The 14,396-nt window shown below is 36.9% G+C and overlaps 1 protein-coding gene across 3 annotated transcripts in view; it reads left to right on the top strand.

Annotated features, from left to right (window-relative positions):
* Positions 1 to 14,396, top strand: part of KITLG (KIT ligand) — a 90,561-nt gene that overhangs the window by 54,292 nt on the left and 21,873 nt on the right. For 2 of the 3 annotated variants that reach the window (XM_007114511.4, XM_007114510.2), the window contains 3 exons: positions 10,094 to 10,264; positions 11,536 to 11,695; positions 12,133 to 12,216. In XM_007114511.4, the coding sequence (XP_007114573.1) occupies positions 10,094 to 10,264; positions 11,536 to 11,695; positions 12,133 to 12,216 (415 nt within the window). The remainder of the gene's footprint in view (positions 1 to 10,093; positions 10,265 to 11,535; positions 11,696 to 12,132; positions 12,217 to 14,396) is intronic. The other variant, XM_007114512.4, reaches the window with a different exon arrangement.

Raw genomic sequence — 14,396 nt, 5'->3', positions numbered from 1 at the left:
CATGGCTCACGGGCCCAGCCGCTCCGCGGTATGTGGGATCTTCCCGGACCGGGGCACGAACCCGTGTCCCCTGCATCGGCAGGTGGACTCCCAACCACTGCGCCACCAGGGAAGCCCATCTCATGTCAGTTTTTAATCATTATTCTTTTAAAGACAAGGTTAAACAAATAAGCCGTTGGCCATACATAATGTTATTCTAACAATATGCCTCCCAGCCATCTTCCCTCTGTAGCACCCTTCCTCCCGTCTGCACGATTTCACTATCTCAACTCTCCCCACCTTCTTTTGCCTGGTCTGCTCCCTCTGGGCTCTTCTCATCTCCCTCACCATTCCAGGATTTATTATGTGAGGTTTCAACTCTTCTTTAGAAGACAGGGTGGTTCTTAATTAAAAAAACAAAACAAAACAAATACACCTGATCATTTTACCCCTCCTCTTCATATGTTTTGAATGGTTGTTCTTAGGAAAAGGAGCTTCTTAAACAAGGCCTCCAAGGCTCTCGTGATCTGGCATCTTTTCAAATTCTTGTTCAGTCCCTCAACCTCACGTGTTCCTTGCTGCCACTGTTCCTTTCCTGCATGCCTTTCTCTGTACCCAGAGTGCTGGTCAATCCTTTTGTTTAGGTAACTCCTGAATCTTTCATTTTCTTTTTTTTTTTAAATTGAAGTATAGTTGATTTACAATGCTGTGCCAATCTCTGCTGTACAGCAAAGTGACTCAGTTGTACACATACAGACATTCTTTTTTTTCATATTCTTTTTCATTATGGTTTATCCCAGGACATTGGATATAGTTCCCTGTGCTATACAGTAGGACATTATTGTTTATCCGTTCTAAATGTAACAGTTTGCATCTACCAACCCCAAATTCCCTCCCCCCACCCCTTGGCAACCACAAGTCTGATCTCTATGTCTGTGAGTCTGTTTCTGTTTTGTAGATAGGTTCATTTGTGCCATATTTTAGTCCACATATAAGGATATCATATGGTATTTGTCTTTCTCTTTTTGACTTACATCACTTAGTATGATAATCTCTAGCTGTATCCATGTTGCTGCAAATGGCATTATTTCATTCCTTTTTCTGGCTGAGTAATATTCCATTGTATATATGTACCACTTCTTCTTTATGCATTCATCTGTCGATGGACATTTAGGTTGTTTCCATGTCTTGGCTACTGTCAATAGTGCTGCTCTGAACATAGGGGTGCATGTATCTTTTTGAATTGTAGTTTTGTCCGGGTATATGCCCAGGAGTGGGATTGCTGGATCCTATGGTAGCTCTATTTTTAGTTTTCTGAGGAACCTCCATGCTGTTCTCCCTAGAGGCTGCACCAACTTACACTCCCACCAAGAGTGTAAGAGGGTTCCCTTTTCTCCACACCCTCTCCAGCGTTTGTTATTTGTCTGACTCTTTCATTTTCAATTTCACTTCTTTAAGGAAGCCTTCCCTCTCCTTGAGGAAGCCATATCCTCCTATTAGAAACTCTTTTCATAGCACTCCTCGGAGTAGTAGTGCTTTCGTTTATTTGTGGAATTATTTAGTTGATAATCTTCTATTCACCTGTAAACTTCCTGAGGGCAGGAATTGTATAACTTTGCTCTTCTAGCCTCAGTGTCCAACATATGATAGGCACTTAATAAATTATCTGCTGAAAGAAAATGAAGAAGGAAGGAAGGAGGAAAGTGCCCTAACATGTAATCACTTGTAATTTCCCTGAGGCACCAATTTAATAGAATCTACAAGATTTTGATGATGAGTCGAATGACTGTAACTCATCACACATTATCTGCACCTCAATGTCATACTGTTATCTTCTTTTAGATATGTGTGCATTTTGTAAAAACTCTTAGGTCTAAGAGCTGTATCATGCAATTTTGAGGAATCATGGTTTCCGTGAGCCTTCTGTTACACTACTTTTATTGAGTCATTTCCTTAATCAAGAACCTTCTCATTGTTCTCGGTGATTGAAGGCTGAAAGCCAAATTCCTGAATCTGATGTTCTTGACCTTCCCTAATCCTGCCCCACCCAAACCACCTCAATACCCGTTCTTCCCCAACACAAACTCGCCCCTCCAGCCAGATGCATCCCTGCCTCCTAGAATCACCTTGCTTATTCTCAATTCCAAGGCTGCCTAGTACTACTTCCCTTTACTAGGAATGTACTTTTCTCCCATCCTCTCATCCAAATTCTACCCACAGAATTACACAATACCCTGGGGCTAAAAGCATCTTAGTGGTCATTGGCCTCCAAGGTCAACTTAAGATCCCTCTTTCTCATAAGACCACTTCCTACTGTTCCAGACCATGCTCTCTTCCCCATATCATTTGGCCATTAAAAATTGACATCACCCCGATTTTGTGCTTCTGCTTGGTCCTTGTGGGGGACAAGTAGTCAGCAACACTGGTGTGGTATCTGCTCTGTGGACCTTACCTTTTAGTTTATCATCTCTGAATTTCTATAGAATTTGTCCAGAAACTAATCATTTGGGGTACTTGATCATATATTGCTTACACAGCTGTTTAAAATCGTATGCGCTGTGGACTTGTCTCAAAGTACTGTTGTGAGAAATAATTAAGATATGAAAAACCCAAGATACAGTATACGTACAATGATTGCCCTATGTCATCACAGTTATTTTGTTGTTATATTTTCTCTTTTTGCTGTATTTATCTAAAGAATAGGGATCAAATCTTTTACTCCTTTGTATTTCCTTACCATTTAGGCAGGTAGTAGCTACTCAAAAACTACTCACCAGTAAACATTTAACTGTTGGCAAGAAAATGCGTGATTTCCAAATCTTGAGGAGCCCATCTTATTTGTTTACATTCCTTTGGTTCTCACTAAGAGTAATGAACTCAAGCTTTACCAACAAAACAAAACAAAACAAAAAAGTCCCATTATTTTAAGGAGACTGAAGAATAGCACTCCAGTCAAGGATAGGGATGCAGCCAGGCCTCATGAAGGGACTGGAGCCAGGATTGGAAAGCTACCAGGTTTTCCTTTCCCCTTCTCTGCATCTCTGCCTCATTCTGTTTCGCCTGTGCAGAATTTTATTCTGTTCCAGTCACCTGGGGGGCATATCGCTGCCCCAGAGCTCCCACATTTACATATTAGTTTTGACCCTGCTCAGAGACTCATTGTCAGTTCCTATCATCACTACCAGTTTTGGGGAGGGACTTTCTGATTGACCCATCTGGCTCAGGAGGGCACCATTGTTCAATCAGCTGTGGCCGCAGGGCAAGTTCACTATTTGTAAGTGTGGATCCTCAGAATCCACCCCTATGATTTGATGTCCTCCCTATAGAAACAGACGTCAGTCAAGTAGACACTGTACTTAACTACTTCTATCTCTCATATAATAGAGTATGTATTTCAAAGGAGTAAGTGTAATATGTTAGGTAAATGAATAAAATATAAGATTAAATATGATTTTTAAGTGGCTCTTTTGTATTCTCAAACTACAGGGCCCATCTTAATAAATAAGCGATTATATTAAGATACTTTCAGAACATCTAGACCATTACTATCTGATAGAAGCCACATATGTAATGTTAAATTGACTGGTAGCTACATTTTAAAAAATAAAAAGGAACAGGAAAAATTAAGTATATTAAATTTTATTTAGTCCAATATATTCAAAATGTTATCACTGTACCTTACAATCAATATAAAATTATCAATGGGATTGTTTTCATTTTTTTATATTTATTCAGAATCCACTGTGTATTTCATACCTACAGTACACTCCAGTTAGACATTAAATTTTCATCAGAAATATTTATTCATGTAGCTTTTTCTAACATTTACAGTTGAAAATGCATATTCCCATAGCTAAGCTTTTCCAAACATACTGAAAAGTTTTCCAGTCACCAAATCAAGTATTGATTTTTTAACTTTCAACAGATTGAATTAGTTAAGCAAAACTAATATTTTAGTTCCTCAGTCACACTGGCCACATTTTGAGTGATAAGTAGCTGAAGGTGGCTAACGGACCCCCTATCAGCTAGCACCGATTAGACAAACCCCTGTATTTTATAGAGAAAGTGAAGTTCTGAATAAGTGACTTGCCTGAAGTCACAAAGTGTGTTAACAGAGTTAGAATTAGACACAGCCTCTAGTTCATCGTTGCTGCCCGCACCTCCCTATATGCTAATCCTTCCTCATGGTGCTATTTTGTGTCTGGTTCAGAGGCCATTTACGGGCCTGCCCCGGGAAACATCACATATTTATAGTGTTTGGCCTGATTACCATCTTAATCAGATTGAGGTTTCTACATCACTTTAACTCAAACAAGAAAATGCAAAGTTAGATGTCTACAGTGAACACTGAAAACCCAAATTAATTGTTTAGACAGAAGACTAAAATAAATAACGACAAAACCCAGCTCATCGAAAAGGGAGTTAAGATTTTGGAGACTCTACAGTAGTCATGTGAGCACACAATATTTTACAAAGTGTTACTGTAGGAATGTTTTAAATCTGCCTGCCCATGGCATGTTTGAGAGTGGCAGGGAGTGTCAGCTTTCTAGCCCTAAGAGTAAAAACCAGAGAGAGTTCGCTAAAGGCGATTAGCATTTGCTCTTTGGTTGCAACGATTTCTGGGAGAAATTTGCTTTCTGTGGTATATCTCTGGATTCATTGAAATGAGACAGAGCCATTTCCAATTCTTAAGAAATCTCTTAACTGAGGTTAAGGACCAGTGTGCCTCGTCCAGATGTGAGACCACATGAGTCATGGAGAACCCAGCAGAAGAAAATACTGCAGCTGTATGTGCTTTGACTGTATTCACTGATAAAAGAACTAGACGAGTGCTTGGGAGTCTTGGATTCTCATATTTGTTTTAAGTTTGTTGTGTAATCTTGGCAAGCTACTTTACTGCTTTAGGCCTTGGTTTTCTCATTTATGAAATTAGTGGGACTGGACCAGATGGTCTTCAGCATTTCTTCCAGATCTAAACCACTGTCATTCCAGTGGCATGGCTCTAGATTCTTTTGTCTGCCCAGCCAGGAGGTAAATGCTAGAAGCACAAGAGGAAAGAAAGGAATGCTTTTGTGCCCTGGGCATCCATACCTCTAATTCTGGCAAGATTGAGGGTTGACACTCATTAAAGAAAACAAAACAAAAGCAATCAAACTGGGTGGTAATCCTGGTAATTAGATGGGTCGGATTAGAAGATGGGGTGAAGACTCACTGTGAATATTCCTCAGAAGCCTCATAGTTTATGAGCCAGGCCTTTCCTCCCTCTGAGTCTCTAATGGATATTTTACCCCAGCTCCTTTGTGGAGAAATCCCTCACAGTGCAGACAACTACATGAGGCCCACTAAGGAAGCAGACACGTATCTAAGACAGTTACCAAATGGAAAAGTAGTGCCAAGTGCATCCATGAAGAAATGTTAGAGTATGTTTTGTCCACTTTCAGATTCTAATTCCAAAAGGCTTATGGTGACTGCTCTTAGAGACTCTCTCTTCATCTAAGACTTATGTGGAAGAGTGTGTCAAATGTTTTCAGCTATTAAACCGGAACAGTTTCTTAAATGAAGCAGGGGATGGAGAGGAGAAAGCAGGCCAGTTTTAGCAAGTCCCCAGGATGTTTTTATTTCAGCCAGTGACTCAAATTTACCAGTTCTGGGTCCACAGAGGTATTATGTCATACATCTTATGAAATTCATATATCATCTATTTTAAATTTTCATTTTTGGTTTTTGGAAGCGGTCATATTCCTGGTTATGTTTAGAATGCTTTCAATTGTAGTAGTTTTTATATCTTTAATTGTTTAGTTAAATCATTAATTTGGTGCTTATGGTATTTTAAAATCCCTTAGGAAGTTCACAGTTTTTACCCAAATCTTCTGTGGTGGCATGCTAGCAGGTCAAAGACATTGAGTCAATATCATTGATTCAATTAGCATTCTAGAATGATACATGTTATATGTGTGTATGTGTGTGTGTGTATATATATATATATATATATATATATATACACACACACACACAAAGATGAATAGAAAGCATGTGTTGCTCCAGTAGTCCTAAATAGAGCTGCTATAATTGACCCAGAAAATGTAAGACAGAGGCTACCAAGAAAGAAGGTAAGAAATTAAGAGTATGGAGTTAAGGAGTTTGGAGTTTTTCAAAACAAGAACTATATTTCTTTTTGTATGTATACGGGTGAATAAAACGTTAAATTATGTGTACTTCAGGAATTTGAAAGGTACTCCTTACATCACCTCTTTGACATCCTGTGTGACTTTATCAACTTTATTAATTCTTCACATTCTTCTAGTGAAATAAAGAACATTATGTGTATCTTACATTCTTCTGATATATGCTGTGAGTTAATATTTATATAAAACTATTTGTTTAAAATGGTCTCTGAAAGATAAAGAGTGACAATAATGCCTGTTATTAAGGTAAAGGAAAAAATTAAATTTGTGACCCTCAAACTTTTAATTATCTATTTCCTAATCATAATCTTGGAAGAGGTGAAAAACAGAGAGACTTCCTATCATCTCACAAATGAAATATTTAGTTCACTGAGTTTTGTTCTCTCTGCAAATCATTGACTATATTTAATTAAAAAGAAAATACGAAACTGCTTGATATTCTTGTCAAAACTGGTTTCTTTTCTTGCAGGCAGACAAGTTAAAACTGGCTAATATTTAATATTGTTTACCTCAATTTTATCTTTAATAACTGTTTAAACAAATTTAGTGAAAAGAACGAACTTTGAATTGATTAGTCTTTTCCAAGAATGAATAGTGAATGAAATACAGTTAAAGACGTTTAGAAATATATTTTTCAGCAGTGTAGTCCAGAAGTTTATATCAAATATCAACGAATTTTTCATAACTCTACAAGGGCAGATAGTGGGCTAGGATTAGACTGTGGGATTTCCAGGATTTAACTAAGAAATTAGAGGTTTAGGGTTGAATATTTTACTGGGAAAAGTTGATTGCTTGGACTGTTGATTAGGTATGTGAAAACAAGGGTGGTGGCCATGGGGCTAGTAGTCATAGTTAAGTAAGAACTTGAATATGGAATGTAAACATAGAGTTCATTTGAAAATAGAGACAAACAGAAGTGGCAGTAAGCACCCCAGAGTTCCCAGTTAAAAATAAGAAACATATAAACAAACTCTTTTCTGCTTTAACCACAAAAAAGCAACAAAAACCAAACAAAACCAAAAAGAAACAACAACAACAGAACCAACCTGTTCATTTAAGGCAAAGACCACAGAAACAAAAGGAGTACCTTAGTTCAGAACAAGGGAATTTGATTTTGGTTCCTACACATCAGAGGATCTGAGAGGACAGGCAAGCTTATTCACAAAGTGGAGCAAGGACAGAGTTTGAAAAGATTAATACATGAGATCTGCTTGCCATGGAAAAATTCGCACAATTTCAACCGAGTGAACGAATTGGTGAAGGCTGTTCTACCGAATAAGTACTATTAAGGCAGTATTTACAGAATGTGCTGTTTCCTATATCCTAGGAAATCTGCCCCTTGCTGATAGGGCTGACTATCTAAAGGGAATTATCACTGTCTAAACAGACGGAAACTTGGAGAGCAGTCAGCCCCAAAAGAAAGACTGACAGCTTGTAAAGAGACTTGTTAACGATGCAAATATGAACTTGCATATGCTTGAGATAAGCGTTAATTTTACAAAACAAAGAGTTCATTCTCAACATGTTTGGAAACACAGTCTTTGAGAACTTGGTTGATGAATCAAATGAAATGGCCTAATTGAACTAATTCCCATTTAGGGGTTTGTTTATTCTACTTATCTGAAGCCAGAGCCAACACTCCCTAAAAGTTTTAAATGGCACTTAATGCTTCCAGAAATTGCAGCTTACCTATCTGTAGATAAGCCAGTTTCCCTTTCAGCTGAATCATATTAATTAAAACTGTTCTGTTAAATACATATAAAATGGCCCCCTTGTATAATTTAGAATACATAAATTACTTGACCTTCCCCCACAGAGATATTCTGCTGGTAGATAAAGCAATAAAGTTTAGTGGTTTTATTCGTTTTACATGGCATCGGTTACTCTCTCTGATTACAACATTTTTATTACAATAGGAGTCATTTAAAATTATTTAGGATCTTAATAAGCCAAGACCATTTTATCTTTGCCAATAATTATTTTTCTCACTATATCATTTTAACAGAGTTAAAAAAATAAATCAGGACCTTTACTTAAAAGATCTTTATAAGAGAAGATAACGTTACAGTATACCAAGTATGTGAATTTATGACCAATTATTATATTTTAAGTGATGTCACATTAATTTCAAAAAATTATAATCCATTCTAACATACTAAGAAGTTTTTCCTAATAATCTAAACCTTTATTGATCCACAGCCATTTATAGCAGGGGTTGGCAAACTATACCCTATAGGCCAGATCCAGTCTGCTGGCTACTTTTATATGGACAGGCAGCTAAATTTGTTTTTTACAGATAAACATTTACAGTCTATTTGATGATAGAGAATGCTTTTAACCCCAAGCAAAACGTTGACCCAAAATAAAGCATTCCATTCTTCTTACTGGTAGACCTGTATTACAAAAGAAATTAAATTTTTAAAAAATTCATTCATTTATTTAATTTTTGGCTGCACTGGGTCTTCGCTGCTGCATGCAGAAAGGGTTTTCTCTAGTTGCTGAGAGTGGGGGCTACTCTTTGTTGCAGTGCACAGGCTTCTCATTGCGGTGGCTTCTCTTCTTGCAGAGCACAGGCTCTAGGCACGTGGGCTTCAGTAGTTGTGGCACACAAGCTCAGTAGTTGTGGCTCGCGGGCTCTAGAGCACAGGCTCAGTAGTTGTGGCTCACGGGCTTAGTTGTTCTGCGGCCGGTGGGATCTTCCCGGACCAGGGCTCGAACCCGTGTCCCCTGCATTGGCAGGCGGATTCTTAACCACTGTGCCACCAGGTCCATGTCCCCTGCATTGGCAGGCAGATTCTTAACCACTGCGCCACCAGGTAAGCCCCTCTCGTTCATTTTTTAATCACACCTACATCGGTTCAGCAAGTAGTTTCTGAGCAACTCCCATAAGACAGACACTGTTCTAGGCCCCAGGAGACACTGTAGGGAACAAGATTTTATAAAAATATTGCCTTCATGAAACTTACATTCAAATTATGTACCTCATCTCCTCAAAACTACCTTGTTTCCATTATTCCCATTCTATAGAGAGGCAAAGTGAGGTTCAGAGAATTTATGTAGCTTGTCTGGAGTCTGTCAGCCAGAACTGAACCCAGTTATGCCTGACTCCAAGGCTTGAGCTTCTAACCAGTGGGCAGGTCTGGCTTCATGGGCAGGGGGCTCCATGCTTGGTTTCATGCTCTGCTGTCGCCATCTTGAAACTCTTAATCATTTTTTTGAACATGTTTTTGAACAATAAATACATTTCCATTTTGCCATTGGCCCCACAAATTATGTAGCTGATCCTGCCACTAAGGCAAACGTGCTTCTCTCTCAGACCACATTCTGCCAGTGCTACTTTTTTTTTTTTTTTTTTTTTTAAACACACACAGGAATTCATCTATGAAGAAGCCTTGAAATCTATCAAGGTCTTTAGAAAAATAAGCTATTATTAATCCACTGATTCATTTTCCAATTCATCAAAAGACTGGAAGTTCCTTGAAGACTAGGACTCTCTCCCACAGTAATTTTTTTATAGTTTCCTCTGGGCCTAAAGTTCTTTTGAATTCCATTAGTATCTGAACCTTGTCAAGGGCTCTGTCTTGGCTCTTCTTGTCTTAATTTTACTTCCATGGAAGAGCAAAATCTTTACCATCAACTGTTTCCTCTGATCTTTATGCATTTGTAAATTTTGAAACAAATGTTAGGTATGAGTTAAACAAAACATAAGAACTAACCACCAACAGTTTCCTCTGATCTTTATGCATTTGTAAATTTTGAAACAGACGTTAGGTATAAGTTAAACAAAACATAAGAACTAACCTGTTCTGATATAAGTAAATCCTTTGTCCAGGAGTCCATGACTGAAACATTGATGGCTTTGAAGGGTAATCCAAGGTTACTGTACTTAAAATAGGTGCTTTATCTTCTTTTCTTTCAATTTCTTACAGCCTAGTCATTGTTGGATAAGCGAGATGGTGGAACAATTGTCAGTCAGCTTGACTGATCTTCTGGACAAGTTTTCAAATATTTCTGAAGGCTTGAGTAATTACTCTATCATAGACAAACTTGTGAAAATAGTCGATGACCTTGTGGAGTGCATGGAAGAACACTCATTTGAGGTAACTTTGTATTCATTAGGATTGCTTTTTATTACTCCTCTCTAAAACCTGTGCTGATTGGTCATGGCTGGGATGGGGGCATATTTGTGAGATTTCTAATTTATAAATTTTTAATTAAAAAATTTTTAAGATGAGCACATCTCTTAGAGTTAACATCTCTTTTTATATCAATCATATCAGTACAGATAGTGTGCTAATGGCATTGATAAGAAGTAAAGTTCACAAAAAGTAGGGTATATTAGATGAGGTATCATGAAGGAAATAACATACGCATTGGGGCCTGAAAGATGAGTTAGGCGGTCAGTAAATGGCAATGTCTGGAAGAGCATTCCAAATACCAGAGAATGTCCATTTACTAATCATAGAGTAGTACATAGTAAGTGCTACATAGGTGTTAACTCTTATTATTACCTGCTTTTATTTATAGATAATCATGTATTTATGAATTCCTAAAATACAGCTTTGACTTGGAGGATTTTATAGAAAATCATACTCTTTTTATTCTTTTGAGACTTGCTTCTTTCACTCTGTGTTATGTTTATAAGATATACCCACATTGATGCATAAAGCTGTAGTTAATTTTTTTTTTTTTTTTTTACTGTTTATAGAGCATTCCATTGATTCAATATACCACTGTTTATTAAACCACTCATGTTTATTGGTGTAAGGGTTTATAAACACTGCTGGGAATAACTTTCTTAAATGCCTCTTGATGCAGTTGTGCAAGAGCTTCCTCAGAGTATTTACCTAGAAGTGGAATTTCTGGGTCACAGGATGGGCGCATGTCCAGCTTTACTAGATAATATCAAATGTGCCAATTTATGTCATTCCAGTGATTTATAAGAGACCCCTCTGCTCTGTGTCCTCGCCAGTACTTATTATCGTCAGACTTTTAAATTATTGGCTATTTGGAGCATGTATTAATGGAGGGGTATTTTTTTTTAATGAGGAGTAATAATTTTAATGAGCATCTCTAAAGAACAGTGTCTGTAATTTGTTGTTAGGATTATTTCATTGTTATGATGTTGTATTCACCTTTCTCACCCTTACCACCACCCTCTTCCTTTTATCCGGAGTTGAGCCCCAGACTGAACTGGATGGGATCATTTACCCTGCAGTACCAATTTGAATTATATGTGTTAAAACAGTTGTCTAAAAGTGTCCATTTCACTTGAATCTTTCAAGGACACATTTATAGTCTATTACCTTGACATCAGTTAAATCTACAGACTATTTGAAAAATATAATCCTATTTTTTTTCCTTCTTCTAGAATGTAAAAAAATCACCTAAGAGCCCAGAACCTAGGCTGTTTACTCCTGAAAAATTCTTTGGAATTTTTAATAAATCCATCGATGCCTTCAAAGACTTGAAGATGGTGGCTTCTAAAACTAGTGAATGTGTGATGTCTTCAACATCAAGTCCTGAAAAAGGTAAGACATATAAGCATTTCTAATATACGTATAAAAAGCAAGTTTGAATCTTATATGTATAGGTAAGAACCTACCTTTGACTCAAATATATGTGTAGCTAGGGAAAGATGTGTGTATGTCTAATATAAAAGCAAATATCAGTGGCATGAAAGAAACAAACAGTTGTAGATTTGTTGGTGTTCAAGCCAAAACAACACTTATTGTGCATGAGTAAACAATATATGAGATAGTCATATTTTTATCTGATATTTGCTAGTAATGTACAATTATATTATTCTTCACCTCCAGTCTTCTTAATGTCCCCTTCTCAAATCTGAATCATCTAGATTTGGGAAGCAGACCTGGAAAGTACTCTGATATTGCACTTCACCTTTTGAGGACTCTGTAATTTATGTAAATCACCATGCAACACTGACACATTATTGCTTTCTATTTAGATTCCAGAGTCAGTGTCACAAAACCATTTATGTTACCCCCTGTTGCAGCCAGTTCCCTTAGGAATGACAGCAGTAGCAGTAATAGTAAGTACACGTATCTGATTTCATGCATGCATGGCTCCAATTAGCATCTGTAGGAGTATTGCATGGGCTTTAAAGGAAATTTTTTACAATCATTACTATTAACGCTGTTCTGTTGCTATTCTTCCTGTTATGATCTTCCTGAGAATTAAATATTAGGTTTGTACAATTGGATTTCCCTGTAGCTAGAGATAATGTTTAATCGGGGCAATAAATTTTCTGCTAAGATTATTTTAAATAAGGCATAAAATTACTTTTAGAGGTATGATTTATGAACTTTTTTCACTGTTGACTTAAAATATATTTCGCGTGGAATTTGCCTGACAAAAATGGACTTTTAAAATGGAAAATACAAGTGCTGGTTTTATAAAATTCCAAGGATATTTTCTGTTTTGTTGTGTATATCACTATTTACGGTTGTGTGTTTGGAAATTCGATGATTTTTGTTATTTTACTATAAAATTACATGTTGGGGGAGAATACTCTTCCTCTGAAATTTCTGTCCTCGGTGGTGAAGAAGAACCCAGTTACCTGGAAGTCTAATTTTCAAATGTAGGCAAAGGTCACTATAAAGGTCATTGGATTTACTAAATATCCTGATCCTCTAGCCTCATGGCAACTGTAGGAGGAAAAAATTCATCCTTTGATCTTAGCTAAGAAAATCATCCCTTAAGACTTAGTAATGGGGCACTCTCATATGTTCAAGGACATCAAAGACCAATCTGTAAAAAGGAGTAATCAATTTAATACAAATCCACAATAGCAATGCTACAATTCAGAAATTAAAAGAAAAAGCTCTAAAATCCAATTTGTTTTGGAATTTTTGCCAACAAAACCTGACCTGAATTGTGATGAGGCTATTTATAATACTTATCTTTCTAAAAGTGAATATCTATGCATTTCACTAGGAAATATTAATGTGTTTGATTATAGCGTAGTACCCAGACCTCATTGAAAATATTATATAATATACAGTATTTACAGGACCAAACCTTCTAAGATCTAAAATTCGGAATCACATAACACATTGGATCCGAAAAGTTTTGAAGAGACACTTTGTATGTTAGTCAGTTAAGGTCTTTCCTACTAACTATGAATTTTATTAATCTTTCCAAAGAAGAAATTTTGTCTTCTTAAATTCTGTTTGTATTTCATTGATTTCTAATCTTATCTTTATTATTTCCCTACTTCTACTTTGGGTTTAATTTGCTCAATTTGTTCTAACTTCTTAAGCTCTTAAGGTAGAAAAAGTAGATCATTGACTCTAAACCATTCCTCTTTTCTAATATAAGCACTTAAAGGTATAAATTTCATTAAAAGCAGCTTTAGCTATATTCTACACATTCTGATATGCTGTGTTTCCATTATCATACCTTTAAAATCCTTCTTTTAATTCTCCTTGTGATTTCTTCTTTGATTCATGGGTAATATAAAAGTGGGTTGTTGTCTAAAAAATGTGTTTTTTCTAGATATCTTATTAACTCCACTATTGTCAGAGAACATACACTGTAATCTTTTGAAATTTATTGAGACATTTTATGAGTATTATTCAAGTTTTGGGTGTAGCATTCTCAAATTTAATCCAAGTAGTTGATAGTGTTGTTTAGATCTTCTATATCCTTATTAAGTTTTTTGTCTAATTTTTTATTACCTACTGAGAGGGGGACATTAAAAATCTTTCCTTTTGGTTGTGTATTTGGTTATTTCTCCTTTTGGTTCTGAGTTTTTTGCTTCATCTGTTTTGCAACTCTACTATTAGGTGCTTATACATTTATTATTGTTATGTCTTCCCTGATTAATTGACCTTTATATCGTACTGCAATATCCCATATTAACTCTGGTAGAGCTCATGTCTTGAAGTGGATTTTGTCTGACATTAGTAGAGCCAGACTTTCTTCTGCTTACTGTTTTCATGTATATCGTTTTTCTTCCTTTCATTTTCAACGTATTGTCTTTATTTTAAAAGTACATCTCGTGTAGACAGGATATAGTTGGGCCTTGCTATTTTATCTAGTACTTTACTTTTTTTTTTTTTTTTTTTGGGTATGCGGGCCTCCCCCTGCTGTGGCCTCTCCCCTCGCGGAGCGCAGGCTCCGGGCGCGCAGGCCCAGCGGCCACGGCTCACGGGCCCAGCCGCTCCGCGGCACGTGGGATCCTCCCGGACCGGGGCGCGAGCCCGCGTC

Source organism: Physeter macrocephalus, chromosome 6, assembly GCF_002837175.3.
Source record: "Physeter macrocephalus isolate SW-GA chromosome 6, ASM283717v5, whole genome shotgun sequence".
Classification (NCBI taxonomy): domain Eukaryota; kingdom Metazoa; phylum Chordata; class Mammalia; order Artiodactyla; family Physeteridae; genus Physeter; species Physeter macrocephalus.
Note: the sequence above shows the minus strand (reverse complement) of the source record. Positions and strands in the feature narration are given on the sequence as shown.